Source organism: Girardinichthys multiradiatus, chromosome X (assembly GCF_021462225.1).
Source record: "Girardinichthys multiradiatus isolate DD_20200921_A chromosome X, DD_fGirMul_XY1, whole genome shotgun sequence".
Taxonomy (NCBI): domain Eukaryota; kingdom Metazoa; phylum Chordata; class Actinopteri; order Cyprinodontiformes; family Goodeidae; genus Girardinichthys; species Girardinichthys multiradiatus.
Window position 1 is genome coordinate 19163947 of NC_061817.1, and position 25025 is coordinate 19188971.

Below are 25025 nucleotides of genomic sequence, written 5' to 3' on the forward strand. Positions count from 1 at the left end.
ACGGATTGCTTTTCTTTGCTCTGATTGGCGGAAGGATGTCTCGTGAAAGGTCACGTATATTTGGCGCTCTTCGTTCACTAGCGGACTGGCGCGTTTTTGAAGCGGCAGGAAAAATGTCGAGAAAACTGGTTCGGCTCAGAGCAGCTCCTGAAATACTGAAGTGAGGACCTGGGCGCTTCGTTCAGATACCTTCTTCCGAACTGGAAAATGCTCGGAGGAGCTTCAGGAGCTGCGCACAGCCGGGCTGCCGGGAGACTTAGTTAGCTTGTTGTTTTACGGTGAAACCTGCTGACAACAAACAGCCGTCTGCTTCAAACCGTGAACGACACAGTTGTTCTTTATTTACAAACATAGTAGCGAATAAGAAGCAGTCAGACAACAGGCCTTAAATACGCAGTAAGTTACGGGAGCAACATTTTGGTGAGTGTTTTCCTTAGCCTTCTGCTGTTGATGTATCAATCCGCCAGTCAGTTAGGACTAGAAAAGTCTGGGCGCCACATTAACTATTTATTTACTGTTGTAAATACATACATTTACCATGTAATTTGCATTGCCTAGTATTAAATAATACTGTCTGACTGTACTTTAGAATATTTAAGTGTGATTTATTTATGAAACATTATCCAAACATTTTAATATAATCCGTTACCAATGTCAGGATGTGGAATGGTGTAATGAAAATAAATGTAGTAAAACACGCTTGTCACTGAAAACGTCAGGATTTATTGCACTTCTTAAAATACCAGAGAAATAAATGTATTTTTGCAAACCTACAATGAATGGCACAGGTTTAGATGGATATCTATTTATTGTGTGTTAGCCATAAAAATCCAAATGTTTCTTTCAGGTTCTTTTAATGATGGCTGGTGTTGTGGCCTTGGCTTCTGTCATTGAGGACTTTGACACTCAGGTAGGAACCATAGTTATTATATGTCTGTATAACTGTCATAGTTGGACGTCTTAACCACGTTTTGATTTACAGTTCTTATACAGAAGATTTAATTGTTTTTATGGGACCATTTTACATTAATTTTAGTTTTGTTCGTAACTACTGCGGACACGAAGGATTTTTCTTTTTTGGACTAATTTTCCAGTAAATTTAAAAGTTTTCAGATTTCTGCCCATAAAAATAACTGTAGAAGACTTGATCTTGGCTGTCGGTTAAAAATGGGAAATTAATAGTTATTGTTTTAATGTATCTCTTGTAACATAGCACGAATATGGTTTTAAGATTTTATTTTTTATTTTTCTTTCTTCTCTAGAAGATTTCAGGGCCCTACACTTGTTGATTCACAACCCCAGCCTTCAACGTCCAGCTGTTTAATCTGAAACATTAAGTTAGTTAGTAAGTAGTTAGTTAGTTAAGTTAAGTTTTACAATCATTTCAAAACCCTTCAGACTTTCAAAAGAAGTGGATTTGGAACTTTATCATTAGGCCTCTTCTAATAAATGTAAAATATTAAAAAAAAAGTTTACATGTGTTGAACAATCACAGCCTTTACTACTCTAATGGTTTCTATAACATGTCTTTGACCTGCCAGAAGGACGAAGCACCAGTAGATATCCTGGAAACAAAGACCATTTGATTAAATCTTTTGACTTCAGATTCATGTGTCTCAATTAGATCGCTTATTTTAGTTTGTCTTCCAGCTTTTTATCTATTGGGTTTATTATAAAAGACCAACACAAAGACACACATAATGGGGGCAACCATCCATGTTCAGTAATATAATATACACAGGATTGGACCCGCTTTTCACTTCAGAGCCTCCTTTACTGTTTTTGCCATAGATTTCAACTGGAGACATTCCTCTGAGATTTTGGTCGACGAGTACATTTAAAAAAATTAAAAAGATATTTTAAACAAATGTCAGATTTCTGAAAACTGTGTTCATTTCTATACACTCAATACTTGGTTGGGGCTCCTTTTGCATGAATTACTGCACCAATGCGGCGTAGCATGGAGGGGATTTAAACGAAGCTCTAGTTGATAAGGGACCCGAAATGTGGCAAGAAAACATCTTCCACACCATTATACTACCACCACCAGCCTAAACCATTGATGGATCCATTGTTTTTTGGTGTTTACATTTAATTCTGACCCTACCATCTGAATACTGAAACCTAAACCCATTTGACCCCTCATTGATGCCTTATTTGAACTTCAACATGTTGTTCTTCCCATATCTAGATCCCTAAATGCCTTGAGCTGTTAACATAAAAACAATTCCCCTTTTTATGTTAACGAACAACTGGAACAAGTGTAATATATGAAGGAGGATGCAAGACTTTATATATTAATTGTTTATAAATTGTCCCATTTGTGTTTCCACTTTTAACAGCCTTGCAAAAAATCTCGCAAAGATGGTGGCAGCCCTGTTGTCAAGAGGATCACAAATTATTTCTCTCCTGTTCCCAAACCCGCGGAGAAACCCCTTTCTCTTCCTCGCTCCAGTAACATCATGGACTACTTTAGCCGAAAGGCTCCATCTTCTAAAGAAAAGTCAAGTCCGCCGCAAGACCTCAAAGAAAACCGTCAAAAATCTCAGTCTAAAGAAAAACACTCCAACACAGAAGTGGGGAAAAAGCCGTCTGAGAAACGGGGCAGAAAGGCCAACAGAGCAGCGAGGAAACTTTTGCCGACTGAAGCAGTCGGTTCCACCAATGACCCGAGCTGCCTGGTTGTTGAAGAAACACAAGAAAGCAAAGACTCTACGATAGAGGGCAGCAATGGGTCCCTGGGCAGCAACACGGCAGCTTTGATGTCGAAGCTTAGTGTAGAGACATGTGAATATGGAATATCTGGAATCTGTAAAACTGTCAGTGATGAGCAGACAGATGGAAATTCACCTCAAGAAAGTAAGCCTAAATGTGAAAATAATGACGATTTAAATCCAAAGCTGACCACTACTACATTATCTCCAAATGCGCAAGTAAAACAGGTTAAAAAGGCTAGAAAAGCAACAAAGAGCCAGCAAAAAGAGACAAAGCATCCAGAGCCGGAGGAGAAGGAAGCGGAGCGGTCACCTTGTGATGTTAGTATGGACGTCAACTTGGATGAGACCTCCCTGTTAAACAGCAGCACCGTAACCATCTCCTTTGAGGATTTTGTGCGGAGTCAAAACAAGACTGAGGAGGACATTGAAGACGACAAAGATAATGGTAAAAACTTAGAAAAGGCAGATGAATTAAACGATGAGCCGCTGGACATCCCTAAAGCTGAAGACAGTGTGGGTCCATTCCAAGTCTCACCACGAACTCTCACCATTCAGGCCGAGGTGCACGCCGTTTCACCCAAACAGAACACCGTCAAAGCTGTCGGGAAGGTGGCTTCAATCTTCACCAGGAAAAAAGGTGCTACTAGCCCTGCAGAGTCCGCTGCTTCTCCTCCAACAGACGACTCACGTCAGCTTCCTTCTAGTTCTTCAACCGTCAAACGGAGGTCCAACGTGGTTCTTGAAGAGGAGGATCTGGAGCTGGCTGTGATTGAGAGTGAATCGACTCCAAAGTGCGGTGTAGCAGAGAGGAAGCAGTTCATGGCTGCCTTCAAGCAGCCCAGTCTGGATGGGTCCAAGGCTAAACCGGTTAAAAGCCAAAGCAAACAGAAGCAAGCTGAGGAGAAGACTGTGGAGGCTGCAGACAAAGCTGATGAGGATGTTTCAGTTCCTTCTGCGGAGCAAGGCTCTCAGGACAGCAAAGCATCCAAGGGGAAAAGTGTGAAAAGGGGAAGAAACATAGCTAAAGCTAAACAGGAGGCAGTGAACACATCACCTGCTGCTTCAACTGTGAAAGAAACAGAGGTTACAGCCGTTGCAGACGAAGATAAGAAAGAAGAGACTCCTATCACCTCAACTCCTACAGTCCCAGCTCTGAGGAGGTCCAGGCGTGAAACTGTGGTTAGAAAGTCACCTGAAAACACCTCAACTACTCCTGTGAGGAAAACCAGGAGACAGAAAGAGTCAAAGGAGGCTCGAATTGCCACTTCACCTCAGGTCAGCCCTGCAAAGATGTCTACGCCGAAGACACAAAGGTCCAGACATGGTGTCTTTGTAGTAGAGATGGTGTGCCCGCCAGATGCTAGTGAAAGTCCAATCAGGTAACGCATTATTTAATTTATTTCAGTGTATAGATGTGTAATATCTAAAGCAGCTGACACATATCTTCTATTTTTTTTTATTATCCTCTAAAGAATAAGATTAAGCAGAGTTCATAAAAAGACTGAAAGTGGAAACGACGCATCCGCTTCCTTAAACAATAAAGTGAGTGATATTTTACTCAGAAATCTAACGCATTTCATGGTTTTTGTGATACTGATTTCTAATACATGAACTGTGATTTCCTTTTAAGATACCTAATGAGTCCAAGAAAAGACAGCAGGCGAAGAAATTAGTGGAGAAAGCTAAAATGATTCAGCAAAGCAAGAAAACCACAGAGAAGGAAACGCTAAGGCGGTCATCACGAACGAAGACCTCCACCAAGAACCGCTACTGTGAAGATGAGGTAAAGCTTTATGGTTAATATTATAAACTGCACCTGCAGATAATGTAGTCAGTAGTTGTTGGGGATTATTTATGAACAAGTTTGAGTACTGCTGGGAGATTTTTTTCAGGATAACTCAGACTCCAGTGTTTGTTCTTTGACCTGATGAGGTTGGTGTTTGTTTTCACCTTCTTTTTTAAAGTTTCCTTTCAGTGTTTTTGAGAAACCGTGAAGGACGCAGATCTTTTTACAAGTCCTGTTTGCGATGATGATCCTTATAATCATTGACCAACTTTTTTTTATTCTGTCTTTCTCGTTACACCATGTCCCCATCCCCCCTTCTGAGTTTTACCATCTCAGCCACTGAGGATTTCCATCAGGTGTGAACATTAAGGGCAGTTAGTCAGTCCAACAAGCTAAAAATATTGTCGTTAGGTCTGGATCTAAATTAATAGTTTTGTTTTATATTTGTACTTAAAAAACAAATCCCTAAAAGAAGAAAGAAACTGTCTGGCATTGTGTGGAACTTTGACATGAAAAACATGTGGGGATCTTGAAAGTAACCTTATTTTTCTGATCTTTTACCAAGCAGTGCACAGCGTTGACTTAGCTGTATAAGATTAAGAGTTTCCCTCTTGTTAGTGGTTGTTTAAGACTTCATTCAGTGGTGTTTTCCAGGATTCTGTTATCTGTATGGAGGACCTAACCGCTACTCCTCAGAGCGCACCGGAAAACACTAAAACCCAGAAGACCTTACGTAGTCTGAATGAAGTTCTTGGCAAAGCTACACCACCTGGCAAAGACCCCAAAACTGTCCCAGGTTGGTTTCTACACTCTGTTGTTCACTATTTACCTACTTATTTAGTAACCCAGTGTGTTTCTGTGCATCAGGCTCCAAAGCGGCCTCGTTGGGCCAAGAAAAGTCTGCTCGGAAGGTGTCGGCAGTGATTTCCATCTTCGATGACAGCAGTCGTGAAGGATCTGAAAACTCTCAGGATGATGAGCAGTTCAAAGCACGAAGAGAGTTCCTAAAGAGCGGTCTCCCCGAGTCTTTTAGGAAACAGATCGCAAAGACTGCTGCCACCAAGGAGGCCTACTCTGCCTCCTCTTCATCCTTTCAGCCGGTCTCACACACAACACAACCGCCTAATGGTGGGTTTCTCACTCAAAGCTCTTCACAATATACAGGTCCTTCTCAAAATATTAGCATATTGTGATAAAGTTCATTATTTTCCATAATGTCATGATGACAATTTAACATTCATATATTTTAGATTCATTGCACACTAACTGAAATATTTCAGGTCTTTTATTGTCTTAATACGGATGATTTTGGCATACAGCTCATGAAAACCCAAAATTCCTATCTCACAAAATTAGCATATCATTAAAAGGGTCTCTAAACGAGCTATGAACCTAATCATCTGAATCAACCAGTTAACTCTAAACACCTGCAAAAGATTCCTGAGGCCTTTAAAACTCCCAGCCTGGTTCATCACTCAAAACCCCAATCATGGGTAAGACTGCCGACCTGACTGCTGTCCAGAAGGCCACTATTGACACCCTCAAGCAAGAGGGTAAGACACAGAAAGACATTTTTGAACGAATAGGCTGTTCCCAGAGTGCTGTATCAAGGCACCTCAGTGGGAAGTCTGTGGGAAGGAAAAAGTGTGGCAGAAAACGCTGCACAACGAGAAGAGGTGACCGGACTCTGAGGAAGATTGTGGAGAAGGTCCGATTCCAGACCTTGGGGGACCTGCGGAAGCAGTGGACTGAGTCTGGAGTAGAAACATCCAGAGCCACCGTGCACAGGCGTGTGCAGGAAATGGGCTACAGGTGCCGCATTCCCCAGGTCAAGCCACTTTTGAACCAGAAACAGCGGCAGAAGTGCCTGACCTGGGCTACAGAGAAGCAGCACTGGACTGTTGCTCAGTGGTCCAAAGTACTTTTTTCGGATGAAAGCAAATTCTGCATGTCATTCGGAAATCAAGGTGCCAGAGTCTGGAGGAAGACTGATGAGAAGGAAATGCCAGAAGTCCAGTGTCAAGTACCCACAGTCAGTGATGGTCTGGGGTGCCGTGTCAGCTGCTGGTGTTGGTCCACTGTGTTTTATCAAGGGCAGGATCAATGCAGCTAGCTATCAGGAGATTTTGGAGCACTTCATGCTTCCATCTGCTGAAAAGCTTTATGGAGATGAAGATTTCATTGTTCAGCACGACCTGGCACCTGCTCACAGTGCCAAAACCACTGGTAAATGGTTTACTGACCATGGTATCACTGTGCTTAATTGTCCTGCCAACTCTCCTGACCTGAACCCCATAGAGAATCTGTGGGATATTGTGAAGAGAACGTTGAGAGACTCAAGACCCAACACTCTGGATGAGCTAAAGGCCGCTATCGAAGCATCCTGGGCCTCCATAAGACCTCAGCAGTGCCACAGGCTGATTGCCTCCATGCCACGCCGCATTGAAGCAGTCATTTCTGCCAAAGGATTCCCGACCAAGTATTGAGTGCATAACTGTACATGATTATTTGAAGGTTGACGTTTTTGGTATTAAAAACACTTTTCTTTTATTGGTCGGATGAAATATGCTAATTTTGTGAGATAGGAATTTTGGGTTTTCATGAGCTGTATGCCAAAATCATCCGTATTAAGACAATAAAAGACCTGAAATATTTCAGTTAGTGTGCAATGAATCTAAAATATATGAATGTTAAATTTTCATCATTACATTATGGAAAATAATGAACTTTATCACAGTATGCTAATATTTTGAGAAGGACCTGTATTCCTACAGCGGTGGAATATTAGAGAAAGCTTGTTTTTCTGTGTGTTGGCAGATTGTTCTCTTTGGAGTCTGCCATGGCCTGAATCTTCATTGTTGGGTCATTTAAAGAATCTTTGGAGCCACACACCGACCCCACTTCCACCCGTTAGCGGGTCTCTGTGTGTAAAGACACAACCAGCCTGTAGAAATTCTTATGAAACGGTACAGTGATGTAACTCTTTCTGAGCTTATTCTCGTTTTTCCATTTATAATCTTTGAGGTTGTTTTTTTTTTTAATCATGGGGGTAACATCAGAGTTTCTATTTAGGGGTCAGTCTGGACATCTGGAATCTCTGAAAGTGATCGACAGCTTCTGATGAAGGAGTTCTGCTCCAAAAACCCCCACTTCCCGGTTGAGATGGTTTTCGCTCGCCTCCAGAAAAGATGCGCTGACCATCAGCAGCAGCTCACAGCTTCAGGTCAGTCCTTACGATAACTGTTACATGCCTGTTTTAGTGCAGAAGCTGAAGCCAGCGATACTCAAACTTTTCAAGACAGGAAGAAGAAGAAAAAATAGGCGAAGGTTCATTTTGTTTCCAGAAAATCAAAAGAACATTTTTGTAATTTACCTTTTTTTTTTTTTTTTATGTCAAAGTGTAAACTAGCTTGTATCATTTTGTCCTTCGGATTATTAATTCAAAGTAGAAACTGCAATTAATTGTAACAATAAAATTAAAATTAACTGCTCCTTCAGCTTTTATTTGTTGAAAATTAGAATAAAATATTGAATATTTTTAAGACTCCTAATGCAGAAGTATTAATTTCCTTTATTAGTCAGCTGCTGATTTCACTTTACCACAGTTTGGTAGCTCAGCTAAGAGCTATTGGGGGGGTGTAGGCTTACATGAGGAGTGATGTTTCAGCTCTCAATGTGTTCACAACATTTATATGCAAGCAAACGTAAACCCGTGCAGAGGTGCATGCACTGTTGTTTCTGATTTAAAAAGAAACACCTTCTCACATCAGGAAACATGTTTCTCTGTTGAGAAAATAAACCTTTCTTGCACTAGTTGTCAGAAATCACCAGACAAGGGCAGTGGACCATAAAGAAGTCCTGCTTGCAAAAAAATTATAAATATTTGGGCGAATCTCGCAGAGCCTCCCCTAGGGGGCGCCCCACACTTTGAGAGCTACTTGCCTTAAGCTCACTAGCTGCAGTGAACTGCAAAATATCCAGTTTTTAGTGTATTTAAAGATTATTCTGTTTTTAAAACCTTATTTTAAAAACATTATTCAGGCTATAAATCATTTTTTAAGCTTCAAAAGGTTTCATACATGTTTTTTTAATTTATATTCAGATTGGTCACCTAGCTATGAGGTATTCATTCTGAACGTCTTCAAAAGATTATGACCTGATTACAAGCATTATACCAGTGATCTTAACTTTTTTTCTTATTTTGTCAAATTATTAGAGCCAGTAGCTGTGACCAAAGAAGACTCCTGCGTTCCACTGCCGGATGAAACTGTTAGAGGGAAGAGAAAGAGGAAGGAGGATGAGAAGGAGACTACTGTGAAGGTAGCTAAGAAGCAGAAGTCCAACCATTCAGAGGAGAACATCTCCACAATTGACCAGGAACCTCCTAGAAGGGGAGGCCGCACCAGACGAGCTCAGAGATCCAGAATAAAGGAGGAGGAAGATGAGATGAAGGAGAAAACTAAGCCTAAATTGAAGTCCGCTCTCATCTCCTCTGAAGAGGATTCTGTGGTTGTAGTGGACGACCTCACTTTGGAAGCGGACTCTAGTAGGAAAGGTACGTTCTGCTATTTTCTGCCATTTTAAGCAAGTATTTTCAGTGCAAAAAAAGAACAGTAAGGTATTTAAAAACCTTAGTGTAATTTTAATAGTGTAACATTGTTTTATTTAGTGGAAAACCAGTAATTTCCTAAGCTGTCTGTAGCAAAGTCTTTCTGTCTCTACATTGGTGTTGTAACTTTATTTAAAAAATAAAGCCAACAGAAAAGACTTGCAAACTAAGTTAGATTAACAGCTGAATGACTAAATCTTTTTTTTAAATATATTACTCTGATATTGTGTGATAACTATGTCGAGTTAAGCACCAGAAAATAGCTTGTTTTCTGCTGCCACCATGTGGCATAAAACATATTACACATATTTGTCCTCAGATCTGCATGTTTTAGATGTTTTCCTGCTTTAACGCATCTGAATCAAAGTGAACGTTTCATTAACGAGCCTCTGCAGAACTTGATGACATGGATTGAGGTACTTCGGTTGTTTCAGTCAGCTGAGTTGGAGCAGAATTACATCTAAAACAGCAGGACATTAGTCCTTCAGGACCCTTGTTGAACGCCAGTGGTTATTCCTTGAAACTGACTGTAGTTTTTCCTCAGAATCAGTGAAGGAAGAGTTGCTATGGACTGATAAATACCAGCCGCAGCACTCTGGTGACATCGTAGACAACAGTCCTGGAGTGAAGAGGCTTTACAGGTGAGGATTTTAACCAGCAGCTCCTGCATTTACAATGTACTCTCTCACAGTTAGTCATATTGTGTATCACAAAATCATGTTGACCTGTTTGACATTTATCATATTACAACCTTCAGCATTCTAGTAATTCATGGCAATTTTATGTAAGAACAGCACAAAGTTGTGATATATGGTTTTTTACATTTTTAAGGAATAAAATTATGAAAGTGAGAACACATCTTTTGTGTCTGCCAGTTTTGCACATCTAGAGACAAAAATGTTTGGTTGTTCATCTTTGTTAAAGCGCAGTTAAATTGGATAGAAGGTGTCTGCAGAAATAAAATTTCAGATTTTGCCACAGATTCCCATTTAGATTTAGGTCTACCCCATTGTAACACATGAATATTCTTTGATATAAACCATCTCTGCAGCTCTGGTTGCATGTTTAGGGTTGTTCTGCTGGAAGGAGAAACTCTGCCCCAGACTCTTTGTTTTTTTTGGGGGGGGGGGGGGGGGGGGGGGGGTTTGTAGTCTCTAACAGGTTTTCTCCTCATGAGCTTTTACAAGGTTCGTGCACCCTGCCCTGGAACAGTATCCCCACAGCATGATGGTGCTACCGCCATGTTTCACAGTGGGGATGGTGTGCTCAGGGTGACTTGCTGTGTTAGTTTTCTGCCAAAGTCTTTTTCTTGTAGGCCCAAATTATCTGACCAAGATTTCTGCAGCTCCTCCAGAGTTACCATGGACCTCTTGTCTGCTTCCCTGATTAATGTCCTCCTTGCTCATCCTGTTTTTTGCTGTTTTTCCTTTTGCTCTCCATTTTTGGATGATGGATTGAACAGTGCTCTGATATACAGATCCTTCTCAAAATATTAGCATATTGTGATAAAGTTCATTATTTTCCATAATGTAATGATGAAAATTTAACATTCATATATTTTAGATTCATTGCACACTAACTGAAATATTTCAGGTCTTTTATTGTCTTAATACGGATGATTTTGGCATACAGCTCATGAAAACCCAAAATTCCTATCTCACAAAATTAGCATATCATTAAAAATGTCTCTAAATGAGCTATGAACCTAATCATCTGAATCAACGAGTTAACTCTAAACACCTGCAAAAGATTCCTGAGGCCTTTAAAACTCCCAGCCTGGTTCATCACTCAAAACCCCAATCATGGGTGTTAGGTATTATTTAGTCAACTCAGAGGTAAGAACGATACAGTCAGAGTTACTTGTGACAAGGGTAGCCCACTTTGCAGTGAAACTACAAAGTTTTGACACCCTATCTCTTTATTTATATACACAGTTCAACAGACAGTTCAGACAGGGTGTATGTGTGTGAGACGGAAAGGAGGCTGGTTCACACAGAGATAACAATGATCTCACACACACAGGGAGGAAGGCATAGTGCAGGTGCCTTGCAACCCAAGGTTTTTACATGAGTGATAACAAGTTTTTGCACCCATCCAACAGTCCCTCCTTTTATCACAAGTAAAAACATTTAATATAAAAACGAGTAAGAAAAATACTTTGTATGAGCGAAAACCCACGGACGGTAAACAGATTATATTTTGTGGGAAATACTCATACGGCCCCGCCGCCCTCGGCGACCATTAAAAGTTAAATGTTGATTAATACTTGAAATCATAAAAATAAAAGAATGATACTTGAAATCATAAAAATAAAAGAATAATACTTGAAATCATAAAAACAAAAGAATAATACTTGAAATCATAAAAATAAAAGAATAATACTTGAAATCATAAAAATAAAAGAATAATACTTGAAATCATAAAAATAAAAGAATAATACTTAATGAAAACAGTGAAACATAATAAAGGAATTTAAAAATCTGCCCTGTTTATGTCATCATTGTACTTTTTCTCATTTCACTTAAGCAACAACTTCTTTCGATTTTCTGCTGTAAGGTCATTTTATGAAATACAATGTATGAGTACACTCAGGCTTTTGATGTGATTTATTTACAACATGTCATCATAATCGTCCCCTTCATTTTCGTGCATTTCTACCTGGTTCAGTGTTGCATATGCCACCATGAACAATACCAGAAATTCTGTAGGAATGGATGTGCGTCATGTTCTTCCGTCAGTGTTCTGAGATGGGTCCCGTCTGATGTCCATCTCTTCTGGTTCGGTATCACCTCCTGTGGATCCTGCTTTAGATAGAGAAAGAGTCCTGCTACCAGAATTAAGCTCAGGCTTATCAGTCCTGTCCACATGTTACAGAGAGCCATTTTATAATTGGGCGCAGATCAGCTGTTTTCTTCACCGGTTTGAGACGCTGGGCCATCTTTGAACCCGGACTTCCTCTGCTACCCCGTCGGTTGATCTGGCTCCTGTAACGGCAAAACTGGCTTACAGTGGCTTTTATGGATCCAGGAAGGCCTCTCTGCTATTTTCAGAGCTGTGGGCGTTGTCAGGAGTATTTGAAACGGCCCTTTCCACCAAGGAGTGCTCCAATCCTTCCGGTGGAGTGTCTTAATCAGGACCAGGTCTCCAGGCCTCATTCTGTGGGATAGGAGCAGAGATTATCGGCAGACCACTGGACATTTGTTCTTCTTTTGTCTGCAACATTTTATTCATCCACTCAGCTAATGAAGGTTCCTGTTGTGCTTTCTCTATTTCATTCATGTCAGAGGGCAGAGAAAACGGTCTGCCATGTACTATTTCTTTGAGAATACAAATTCACATCAGCAACTTGGTGTCATGTGATCTCAGGCTCAGAATATAGTGGGTGGAGCCATACAATGATGTACAGTAGGTGGCAAATGGAGTAAGACCAGTTTGATTTGGAGTTATTCTCATCCATAATTAACCAGGGATAGGCATTCGGGCCATGGCCTCCCTGTTTCTTCCATTGTTTTTCTTAATCTTTAACTGAAACCCTAATGCTCTAGAACTTAGTTCTATTAATTTATTTACAAAATGAGTTCCATTATCTGACCTTATAGTCTGTGGGATACCATATGTGGGGAAGAAATGTGTCACTAGGTTCATCTATTGCAACAAGGCAATATTTCTTCCCCCGTGTTTGCAACAAATTTTGCATGATCTGCAAAAATGATTTGCATAGTCAGAAATATTTATAGTGTAGCATTAATGCTTTACCAGATGTGACATATTCCCCCCTTGACACGTGGGTCTTCCCAATGTGTCACTGTAGCCGCTGTGTTGTATAACTTTTTTGGGAGGATTGGTTTATCTTCTATCTGATTGATGTCATCTTTTCTCTGTGCTCCTCTCTTTAGCCAGGCCTTTATTTCTGTCTTGGTTGCTGACTGTTGGGCGTCTTTCAGCACGTCTGTGTCTATAAATAGCAGATCTGACATTTTCTCTTTAATAGGTTGAAATGAGTTAGTTCTGTCCCTGATGATGTTTTAAAACCTCTATTTTGCCAAATCTTAGCATGGTGATGTATTGATCCGAAAACGTATTGGCTGTCTGTGTATATAGTAAGTATTTGTCCCTCATGTAATTCACATGCTCTTACTACAGCATATAATTCTGCTGTTTGGGCTGAGCATGTATTGGGTAGAGATTTAGCTTCTATTATCCTATCGATGGTTGTTATTGCATAACCAACTCTATTCTTTCCATATTCATCTTTAGATGATGAGCCATCTACAAACACAACACATGAATCTGGTATAAAGGTTTGAGAAATGTCTTGTCTGGGTTTGGTGTCTTCTTCAACTTTTGCTTTATAAGAATGTGGTTTTCCATCTTCTGCAGTAGGTATTAGAGTACTTGGATTTAAAGGGCACATCTTTTTAGAGTTGTGTTTGGCTGTGATAATAATAGCGATGTCAGTGTGATATGTCTTGCATGTAGCGTCAGGTGCTTCTCTTAATATTCCTGACTTCAACATATCTTGTATTATTGGCTTAGTATCTTCTTCAGCTTCTGGCTTTAAGGGGTATTGACGGACTAATGGCCTTTTTTCAGATATTAGTTTAACCTTGTATGGTGGGAACCCCTTTATAAGTCCTACATCAGTTGATGATTGGGACCACAGTTCAGGTGGGACAGCAGCTAGGGCAGGATGCATGTTGCTCTCAGCTAAGTCCTGTATTTGTCCCTCTGCCTCATCTAAATGTGTCCTTGGATGGACTTTGACTGTCCACGCCAGAATGAGCTTCCAGATTCCTGTATTAGGATCTACCTTTGACAGTGTCAGTGCTGTTCCTGCAGAGGTTTAAAGCCTCTGTTTTTCCAAATTCTTATTATTTTTTTTTATCATATATTATAAAGTAAGTCCTTATTACATTTAAAAATGAGATCACTATTTTTGGTAATTGCTATTATTATAAATAATGCTTGGTTTAGTTCTTATTAAAAATAAAAATAAAAACTCACTCACTGATGAACACAAAAAATGAAGGGCATATTATATTTTATAATCTTAGTTTGTTTTACCCTGTTTTATAGATACAACATACAGTTTCAGTCAGCTTTGTATTTAGTTCAAGTAACTAAAGTTTGTTTCAATTAACTCAAGTTTTCTCTATTTCAGTCCAGTCCAGTAATTCTGTTAAGGTTCATTTCATCTTATGTTAAGTTCGAGTGTAATTCAATCATTTTGAACCTGACTGGAAAAAGTCTAAATGTCTGTTAAAATCTTTTTGTTTTACCATAGAGAACTGACCTAATATTATGATGGTAATGTTGAGGACTCTAATTTTTACATAACATGAATCAAACATTTATTTCACAAAAACAGAAAGTCAAACACAGACATTTGGCCACATGAAAGTTTAAATAACCTGTTTGTACAAGAATTGTGAAAAATTGAAGACAGATCTATGAACTTTCCTATGGTTATCAGTATTTTCAATACAGGTAGAACCTTTGCCATCTTTATATGATTTTTCGAAAAAGATTCTGGAAACCTTATTAAGATATAAGTTTGGCAAAGATAATCAGAACATCAGACCTTTATTAGCGCTTTTAAGGTCCCTCAAAGATGCATTACAATGAAATCAGTCATTCCCATTCACACACATTCACACACTACTTACTTATTTTTCTGTCAGAGTAATTTTTATTTGCAAAAATTTGAACATAATTTGACTTCTATTATTCTTAAAATGCACATTGTTTCCTCATAACCCCTTTTGTTTCCACTAGGTCTGTTTTGAACGCTTCAATTCTTTTTTTTTATTCACCAAGAATCAATAAGGTGGTCTTAGTGGGTCCACCTTAAAGGTGTTATCTGTTGGGTGTCATGTTATCATTGTCAGGTCAGTGAGGTTCATAAGTCAGTCAGAACCTTGGTCATTTGTTCTGTGCTCATAATGTTTCATAGATCCAGCCTATGATTAGTCAGCAAAACTTCCACCTATAGGAGAAAAAATGATTGTTAATGAATGAGCTGCATTTCCTAGGAACACTGTCTTCCTCCTGGATGAGCATCACCTGTTGAAAAACTTTCATCATTGTTTGTTTCACATATTCAATCAGATCTTTATATTATACCAGTAGGTGAAGTTGTTAGTATCTCATGTAGACTGACATATACTGTTGCATTTGGAGAGGATCTCAGATTAAATAAACTTAGTTAGAGCTTCAATTCAGGTTCATTTTGTGTCTGCAGACTTTAGCCAATTTTTCTTTTCTTTCTTTTTTTTTTATACATAAAGAGCAAGATTCAAAACATTTTCAAAAGGCAGATTGTGGCAGAATGTAGACAAAACTGCTTATTGATTGACAAAATAACATTCAAGCACACAATCACCATATTAAAAGGCTCTACTTCTAGAGAATCACTAAACTTTTGGGGTCCGGTTTTGGCCCGCGGACCTTGAGTTTGACACATGCAGGGTAGAGTTACCATTTTTTTTTTTTTTTTTTTTAGACCTTTCAGCAGAGACAGACTTCTGCTGTTTGCAGAAGTTTTATCTTTGTTTTCAGGCAGCTGTATCTCTTTGTCAAGGTCGTTTCACAGAGCTGAAATTTAACTTCTCTCAAAGAGGAAAAATCAAGAATGCAAACAATCTGAGCCAAATATGGAATTATTTCCCTGTAAAATGAATCTTTTGCATTTTATCATGATATTGTTAGTAGTATAACACCATAGAATGATTTTTAAAGCACCTGTTTCTCACTAATGCTTGCCTACAAAATCTTTTACTCTCAGATTACGTCTTTAACAACTCTAGTCATTGTTCACTGGGTTGTCCAGTTGGACAGTTTCCATGTTGTCCACATTGTCACCTCCTCTTTTAACTTCTTTTACCACATCCTCTAAAACCATCTCTTAGTCTTTATAATTTGGGGCTACCTTGGTATTCTAAACTGGGATGGGTGGCAGTCCGCCCCCCTTTATTTGTTTTCAGTTAAGCTGAAAGTTTTTTCCTGTGCTTTTCTTAAGGCCTCAGTATTATGGCTATGTCAGTTAAAAGCTGCTCTTATTGTTGTTCTTTTAATTAAACTTTTTGTTTTAATCTGTTTATCAACTGTGTGCACTCAGGGACTGAAAAGTCCCCTTTGAAATTATAATCTGGCAAGGTTTTTTATTGTCTCTTGAATCTTTTGAATGCATAATCTCCAGTTTAAGATCCCCGTGTAGTTTTAGGATTTCAGTGATAATTAAGTTACCTGAAAATCCGTATTTTTATGCCATCGTGTACATATTTCTGTTAAATCAGAGCTTTTTCTCTGTTCTTTCCCCATTGTTCTTTGTTATTTTTCTCTTTTTAGTTTTCATTATTGCTAATTTTAGATCCCCTTGTAATTTTAAGACATCCTTTGTATCTAATTTGCCCAAAAACCCATGTTTTTTATTTTTTATTCCATCTATGACAGATCATACCTGCTCCTTTTACATAGTTCTCCATAAACTTTACCTCCCCTTCTAAGTCAATTAGTTTACTTTGTTTCTTCCCCATTATGTTTTATGTTAGTTTAATTATAGTATAAATGTCCCAGATAAAAGGTCACTGGCATGAGACTTTAAGGAGAGGACATTAACACGCCCTTCTACTGCGACTAATTCGCAGCGGTGTTAATTTTCTGGAATGAAATCCGACCTGAATCTCCAAAGTCACCAGTACGTAGTTTTAATCTGGGCAAAAGAAAACACAGGACTAGCAGAATCCTGCTATGATTCTATTAAAATGCTTAGTCCTCCATATACACACAACACAGTCACACAGTTAGTTTCAGGTACCTTGTAATTTTTCTAAGTTAACTTGGTGTTATTTTATGAGCTCAATTTACTCCGTTTTTTTTACTTTTATAGCGCTTATTCTATTCCCTCGCAGGGGAATAACCCTTAGTCGTTTTATTTGGCCCCCTTCTTGGCGGGGCCCTACCTTAATTTGTCACTATTCCTTTCACGGTGGAATAAAACCATCCCAATGCAGCGTCCTTACCGGCGACGCACTACCAACGACTTTTAAGTACTTTTCTTCTTTTATTTATATAGCGCTTACTCTATTCCCTCACAGGGGAATAATCCTCAGTCGTTTTCTTTAATCCCCTTCACGGCGGGATTGTACCAAATTTGTCACTATTCCTTTCACGGTGGAATAAAACCATTCGAATGCAGCGTCCTTACCGGCGACGCACTACCAACGACTGTTAAGTACTTTTCCTATGAACTGTATTTTAAAACTGTCTCACCTCGGAGTTGACTTCTTGGTGACTCTTTGGACCCTGTGAGAGTCACCCCGCGCCGAGGAAGGCGATAACCCACTGGCCAGGTGTGAATTCACACACACCGGGACTTTCAGCCACTCCGGCTAAAGGAGGCTGTGCAGCGGTGCTTCGCTCGACGTCAGGCTTCCCCCACAGATCCCAGAGTCACTGTTAAAGCAAAGAGAAATAAGGTTATTGAATTAATCCGGCTTCGAAGGACCAATAAATGTTAGGTATTATTTAGTCAACTCAGAGGTAAGAACGATACAGTCAGAGTTACTTGTGACAAGGGTAGCCCACTTTGCAGTGAAACTACAAAGTTTTGACACCCTATCTCTTTATTTATATACACAGTTCAACAGACAGTTCAGACAGGGTGTATGTGTGTGAGACGGAAAGGAGGCTGGTTCACACAGAGATAACAATGATCTCACACACACAGGGAGGAAGGCATAGTGCAGGTGCCTTGCAACCCAAGGTTTTTACATGAGTGATAACAAGTTTTTGCACCCATCCAACAATGGGTAAGACTGCCGACCTGACTGCTGTCCAGAAGGCCACTATTGACACCCTCAAGCAAGAGGGTAAGACACAGAAAGACATTTCTGAACGAATAGGCTGTTCCCAGAGTGCTGTATCAAGGCACCTCAGTGGGAAGTCTGTGGGAAGGAAAAAGTGTGGCAGAAAACGCTGCACAACGAGAAGAGGTGACCGGACCCCGAGGAAGATTGTGGAGAAGGGCCGATTCCAGACCTTGGGGGACCTGCGGAAGCAGTGGACTGAGTCTGGAGTAGAAACATCCAGAGCCACCGTGCACAGGCGTGTGCAGGAAATGGGCTACAGGTGCCGCATTCCCCAGACCTGGGCTACAGAGAAGCAGCACTGGACTGTTGCTCAGTGGTCCAAAGTACTTTTTTCGGATGAAAGCAAATTCTGCATGTCATTCGGAAATCAAGGTGCCAGAGTCTGGAGGAAGACTGGGGAGAAGGAAATGCCAAAATGCCAGAAGTCCAGTGTCAAGTACCCACAGTCAGTGATGGTCTGGGTGCCTTGTCAGCTGCTGGTGTTGGTCCACTGTGTTTTATCAAGGGCAGGGTCAATGCAGCTAGCTATCAGGAGATTTTGGAGCACTTTATGCTTCCATCTGCTGAAAAGCTTTATGGAGATGAAGATTTCATTTTTCAGCACGACCTGGCACCTGCTCACAGTGCCAAAACCACTGGTAAATGGTTTACTGACCATGGTATCACTGTGCTCAATTGGCCTGCCAACTCTCCTGACCTGAACCCCATAGAGAATCTGTGGGATATTGTGAAGAGAACGTTGAGAGACTCAAGACCCAACACTCTGGATGAGCTAAAGGCCGCTATCGAAGCATCCTGGGCCTCCATAAGACCTCAGCAGTGCCACAGGCTGATTGCCTCCATGCCACGCCGCATTGAAGCAGTCATTTCTGCAAAAGGATTCCCGACCAAGTATTGAGTGCATAACTGTACATGATTATTTGAAGGTTGACGTTTTTTGTATTAAAAACACTTTTCTTTTATTGGTCGGATGAAATATGCTAATTTTGTGAGATAGGAATTTTAGGTTTTCATGAGCTGTATGCCAAAATCATCCGTATTAAGACAATAAAAGACCTGAAATATTTCAGTTAGTGTGCAATGAATCTAAAATATATGAATATTAAATTTTCATCATTACATTATGAAAAATAATGAACTTTATCACAATATGCTAATGTTTTGAGAAGGACCTGTATTTGTGTTGGTCTTCATGATGCTAAAGTTCTCTAGCAAACCTCTCAGGCCTTCAAAGAACAGCTGATTTTATACTGAGATTCACACTAATGTAGTATTTATTAATTATGTGACTGCTGAAGGCAGTTTTTAGAGTAGTAATATATTTTGTAGTTGTATGTTAAGGGGGTAAAAATACCTTTGTAAGGCACTTAATGCCTGTTTTTTAAAGTAATTTGTTGCTTTTTTCCTTAGTTGGCTGAAAGATTGGAAGCTTCGTGCCGACAGAGACGAGAGAAAAAATCAGAAGGATAAGAAACAAGAAGAGGACAGCAATGGTGAGAGATTTTGTTTCTATTAATTGCTTCCTCTGTTGGTTTGCTGCACAATTCTTTTTAATGCATGAGTTTTTTGTGTGTGTTCAGATTCAGAATGGGACTGTGGAGAGGAGGACTACCAGGATGCTGAGGACACTTTATGTAACACGATGCTCATCACCGGACCCACTGGGATTGGAAAAACTGCTGCAGTTTATGCTTGTGCTCAAGAGCTTGGCTTTAAGGTACAACTTCACCACATACAAAAAAATAGAAGCATATGCCTGTCAACATTTAGTTCCTCATTTCTTAATTTATCCTTTCAAGGTGTTTGAGGTGAATGCTTCATCTCAGCGAAGCGGTCGTCTTATTCTGTCCCAGCTGAAGGAGGCAACTCAGTCCCACCAGGTGGACAGTCAGGGGGTCAACGCCCACAAACCTACTTACTTTAACAGCTACGGACTGACCAGCAGCACCAGCTCTGCCAGGCCTGGATCTTCTCCAAGTATGGACGATACTGTCAACCAATAACACTCCATCTGATAGCTATGCATTTCATGATTCCATGCAGTATAGAAGTAAAGTTTGTCTTCTTCATCTTTTAGGAAAAGTTAACTCTCCTCGCAGGCTGGTTTCTTCTCCCAGGAAGCATCCTCAGTCACCAAGAAGGTCTAAAAAAGGAGACCTGGCTCCTACATCTTTAGCCAAGTTCTTTAAAATGGGGCAACCAGCCAACAAAGAGGCAGACAACAAAAAACAGACAGGTAATACCAGTCATTTCTTCACTTTTTATATAGCTAAATATATGGTAAAAGTATATATGCCCCTTGAAGTTTTTCCTTAATTTGTCACATTACAACCACATGCTTTAATGATCCATCTCTTTGTAGCTCCTTCCAAGAAAGCCATGAAAGCCGGTGAGAAATCCACAGCAACCAGCACCCCTAAAGAGAAACGCAGCGAGGATCAGAGCAAGAAGACGGCCACATCGCTCATCCTCTTTGAAGAAGTGGATGTTATTTTTGATGATGACTCAGGATTTCTTGCTGCTATCAAGACATTCATGAGCACTACCAAGAGGCCAGTCATCCTGACCACCAGTGGTTAGTATGAGCAGACCATTAATGGGCAAGTCTTAGTTGGTTTCATGTGTGTTGATAATAATTGTCCTTGCACCATCTTACTGTTTTTCAGATCCAGCTTTCAGCATCTTGTTTGATGGAAACTTTGAAGAGATTCATTTTAAAAAGCCTTCAGTAGTAAGTGGAGAATTTTGAGCCGTGTTGACAACATCTGCAGGAATGAGCGGATCCGCAAAGCTAATCGGACTGTCCTGGATCTGCTCCACAGGTGAATGTTTGCAGCTACCTGCAGCTCCTTTGTTTGGCTGAGGACATGAGGACACGTCCCTCAGATGTCAGCTCTCTGGTCAAACTTAACGGCTGTGACATCCGGCAGAGCTTATTACAGCTTCAGTTCTGGGCTCGGGGTGCAGGAGGGCGCCTCTCATCAAGGCCATTGATGCAAACTGGTCAAAACGGTAAGGAGATGAGTTAAATACGAAAGCTGTCTATATATAGATCTATATTTAATTTGATGTGATTACATTAGTCTAAAAATGTTCTCCGCTTGCCCAGAAACTGAACTGAAACCAGAGACTAAAGAAGCGGCCGATAACTCTGTGACCGTCCCATCCTGCCACTCTGACAGCAAGCTGGGCCTGCTGAATATAGAGCCTGACGGAGACATCTGGGAGCTGCTGAGGGTAAACTGTCACATTTCTTTCGAAAACGTTTGTATGAACTTGTTTAATCAGGTACAGAACATGAAACTGTTAAATTTATCCTACTCATAGTCTCTAGTTTGGCATTTCAAGTAATAATTTTAGTTTTAGCAATTAAACAAAGCTTAAGAGAAATACACACACATGAAATTAATGTAAAAAATAACAGTAGAATATAACACGACATACAAAGAAGAAAAGTATTGACCAGTACAGAGTAGAGGTTATGTAAATATATCTACATCAGTGTGCACACGTTTCTCTTTTAAAGCTAAGAACCTTAAATCAGTCATTGTTTTTATTATCGGTGGCAAACGTTTTCACATCTGTGATAATTTAAATGAAAACATGAAGGCTGCGTTTTGCATCTGATGCTTTATATTAAAATTAATTGTAGTTGAGTTTATCTATGTTGTGCCGATTCACAACGAATGTCATCTTAAGGCACTTTACAAAACAAATCATCTGATATACACAGAAGTATATAGTTAATCATACAGAGTCAATTACTTTTATATATTCTAATTCAGTCCTAGTTATTTAAAAAATGCAGTCATGTTCAGTTTATTATTAAAAGTAATAAAACGTTTTTCTATCTAAGGAAACCCAGCAGATTGTATCGGGTCACTGACCTGCAGGATTCACTCCTCCTGGATGAGCACGTAGCAACAAAGCTAACGATTGCCTTTAGCGTTGCAGGAATCCCTCATATTGGGCTGCTGAGCATTGATGTAGTGACCTATTCACTACATCTGTTCACCTCCAGCAGAACCTGACAGAACCTGGCTCAGTGTGAGCGGACCTGAGTCGCCTGCCGACTTTGGGTTTGAGAGTTCTTTTCAGTATGACTCCTGCTGTGGTTGGTTGTTAAATATTTTTGACTAACTACCCCAGGAACAATGAGCCATTTACATTTTTTAGGTTTTTGTGAAGAAAGGTCCGCAAACGTTTGGGAAATATACTTATTGATTTTACGATAATGCCACTTCTCTGGCTTTTGGTCTAAAATCTTCCCAGAACATTGTTGGCTTTATAACTGAGTGCTTCGATTAGCTTCAAATTGAAACTGAGAATCTAAAATAACATCAAAATATTTGTATTCCTCTCCTGGTTAGATTTCACTGTGATCAACATTTATTACTGACTTTCCCTCTGAATCGTATTTATACCCCAGTGTAACTGGGCGTAATGGATTATTAATTACAAGTTTCTAGAACATTGAAGTCATGGAAACTCTAAAGGTGCCAATGTTTTTGAGACTATTTTATAAACATCAATTATTTCTGAACATGGATTTTTCTTCCCCATTGATTGATTGTTTTTTTATTTGTTCAGTTTAAGATTATTCTACTTTATTAAAAGCTGAAGTTATTTAATGGCTTTTTGCATGTTCTTACTAAGCGTATCACTACATGTGGTGGGTTGGTGGTGTGTAATGAAGTAGGAACTTGATTTAGGACAAGAGAATATTCATTTGTAATGTTTAATGTTGGGTGTTTAGTTTCAACAGAGCCAAAGTTTGATGGAGACGACTGTTTGCTGGGAGCTTCTTGAAGACGGCAGGCGGCGAGGAGTTGATCTGCTCTATTCAAACATGGAGAACCTCTTACCTCTACCTCTGACGCAGCTATCTACCTCTGAGCTCTCTAAACCCAAGCGATGTCTTTCTGTATCACAAGACCTTCGATCTATGAGTTCAAAACGGCGGCTACCGTCCGCGTCCCTGCAGTCGGAAACGGTGCATCCTGGTGTCGGCTCGATGCACGCTGCAGAGTCAGCTGAGTTCTCAGACAGTTGCAGCCCAGTCAAGGTGTCCAGCAGAATGAAGAAGAATAAAAAACGGCGCCATCTGCCCACCAGGAATGGGTTGCACTCTGATTCTGACTCAGAAGATGGGTTTCCATCTCTCTGCAAGACGCAGAAGGATCCTCAAACAGAAGAATTCAAAGAGAGAGTTGTTTCTGAGAGGGTGAACAGGAAGCCGCTGACTACGGAGGAGCGAATGAAAAGTGTTCCAGTCTCACAGTGTCTTCAATCCATAGGTGACTTCTGGGACAACATGTCCCATGTGGATTCCTCCCTTCTTTTTCACCCTGATGGGCTTAACAGTTACAGAAGATCGTCTGTGAGCGCCGTCATCAAAGATGGGATGACTGATGAGTCAAGAATCGAGACCGGAAGAGGAAGCTGGTCCACAGGAAGCCGAGTCCTAGAGATCCAGGCTGCTGTGGAGGCGCTGAGCTTTCACAAGTGTCGAGCTTCAGTGACCGATGCCTGGGATAAAATGCAGCGGCTGGATGGAGATCTGAGGAATGAGGCTACAGAGGAGCTCACTCTTCCTCTGGCTACTCATCGAGAAGATTACAGCTTCACTCAAGACGGACTCAGTCACCCACCGTGAGTCTCTACGCCATCTTGGCCTCTGAAACCCAGATAACATGATATCGTTACTGAAAAGCAGTGTTCTGTTTTCCAGGTTAGCCCAGCAGAGGAAGGAAGTGATGGAGAGGCTGTTTTTTAAAGTTTTTGGCACTCTTGGCAACAGACAGGCGGCTGCTCTGGATTACCTGCCTGCCATGCGCACCATCTGCAGATCAGAGCAGCTGAAGGAGCGGGGAAAAGTGAAGAGAAGGTAGGTGTTTAGAAATAGCCAGCACCAGTGGTTTTTGGTCTGAGTTGTTGACAGGATGTGGAGTTCACACCTTGTAGAGAAGACTAGTCAATAAATGTGTTTAAAGTTCAAATAATATGTTTATATGAAAATAACCTTTTGTATCTGTCTCATGTCCCCTTCCTCCAGGTTCCTGCACTATCTTGATGCGATCCACTTGGGTCTTGAGAAGAGTATGCTACAGTTTCTTGCTGAAGACTTCCCCTAATTGACTTTGATTTTGTCATGATTATACATGGGTCACAAATAAAAAGATCTAGGAGTCTCAATCTCTGGTTCTCAGAAGGTAGAAGTAACATGAGTTGCGGCATCTGATGGACCTCAGCCTGAGATCGGTTGCTCTTGTGTGCACAAAAGGGACTGTCTGCACTTATTTTACCAACATCTAAATACATACAATCCCTGAAACAAAGAGCACACAATTAAATAACCTCACATTTGACATCTTTTGGTGCTTTGAGACCTTTATATGAAATTCATCTGGAAAGTTGGGGATTTTGTACAGTAGTGTTTTGTAGCTTCATTTATTAATGTTTTAAATAGTTTTTTAACTCTGTTTTTTTTTTTAACAAATGGAACATGCAGCTCAGTTAAAAGGTGTGAGGTATTTTTTATAATTGTAAGAAATAAACCTGTAAAATACAAACTGCTATATTTGTAAAGGCTGTGTGTAAATTATCACTAATGATCTTGGTTCTTGCTGTTTTTATCATAGACAAGCAGCTTTTAACAGGAATCTTAGTCAGCTCTGGGTGTCACATTCATCGTTATTTTTTCCAGCCTTAAATATGTATAAACATTTTTATCTGTTTTTTTGTTGTGAACAAATAAAGGCTTTACCCAACTGAGCAAAGTGTTGGTGTCTTTGCCAGATAGAAACCGGTTATGCAGTCTTGCAACAGTGGTCACACCCTTTTTGCCGTTTCCCATTTTGTCATGCAACAGAAAAACAAAGTGGTGACTAAATATCCTAAGCGTAAATTTGTATTGAGGTCTCCGAATCGATACCGGTCCAGGGTTATGTCTTGGAACAGTCTTGTGCATCTAAAGAGTCACGATTCTGCCCATTTTTCTTTGGGAAGTATCTCAAACTTGTCAGATTGTATGAAGAATTTGT

General features: G+C 40.1%; 1 protein-coding gene and 1 long non-coding RNA gene across 2 annotated transcripts in view; one reads left to right on the top strand and one right to left on the bottom strand.

Annotated features, from left to right (window-relative positions):
• atad5a (ATPase family AAA domain containing 5a) lies at positions 1 to 24756 on the top strand. The gene is made up of 22 exons (XM_047358002.1): positions 1 to 420; positions 848 to 910; positions 2343 to 4096; positions 4190 to 4259; positions 4348 to 4500; positions 5158 to 5299; positions 5371 to 5631; positions 7321 to 7469; positions 7576 to 7726; positions 8720 to 9058; positions 9657 to 9753; positions 19393 to 19475; positions 19563 to 19699; positions 19782 to 19959; positions 20060 to 20218; positions 20345 to 20557; positions 20649 to 20713; positions 20805 to 20994; positions 21092 to 21219; positions 22739 to 23634; positions 23714 to 23869; positions 24038 to 24756. The coding sequence occupies exons 2-22, from the start codon at positions 857 to 859 to the stop codon at positions 24114 to 24116; spliced, it is 5454 nt and encodes a 1817-aa protein (XP_047213958.1). The 5' UTR covers positions 1 to 420; positions 848 to 856; the 3' UTR covers positions 24117 to 24756.
• LOC124863573 overlaps positions 1 to 25025 on the bottom strand; it is a 40686-nt gene that overhangs the window by 3440 nt on the left and 12221 nt on the right. The gene's annotated exons all lie outside the window — the stretch shown is intronic.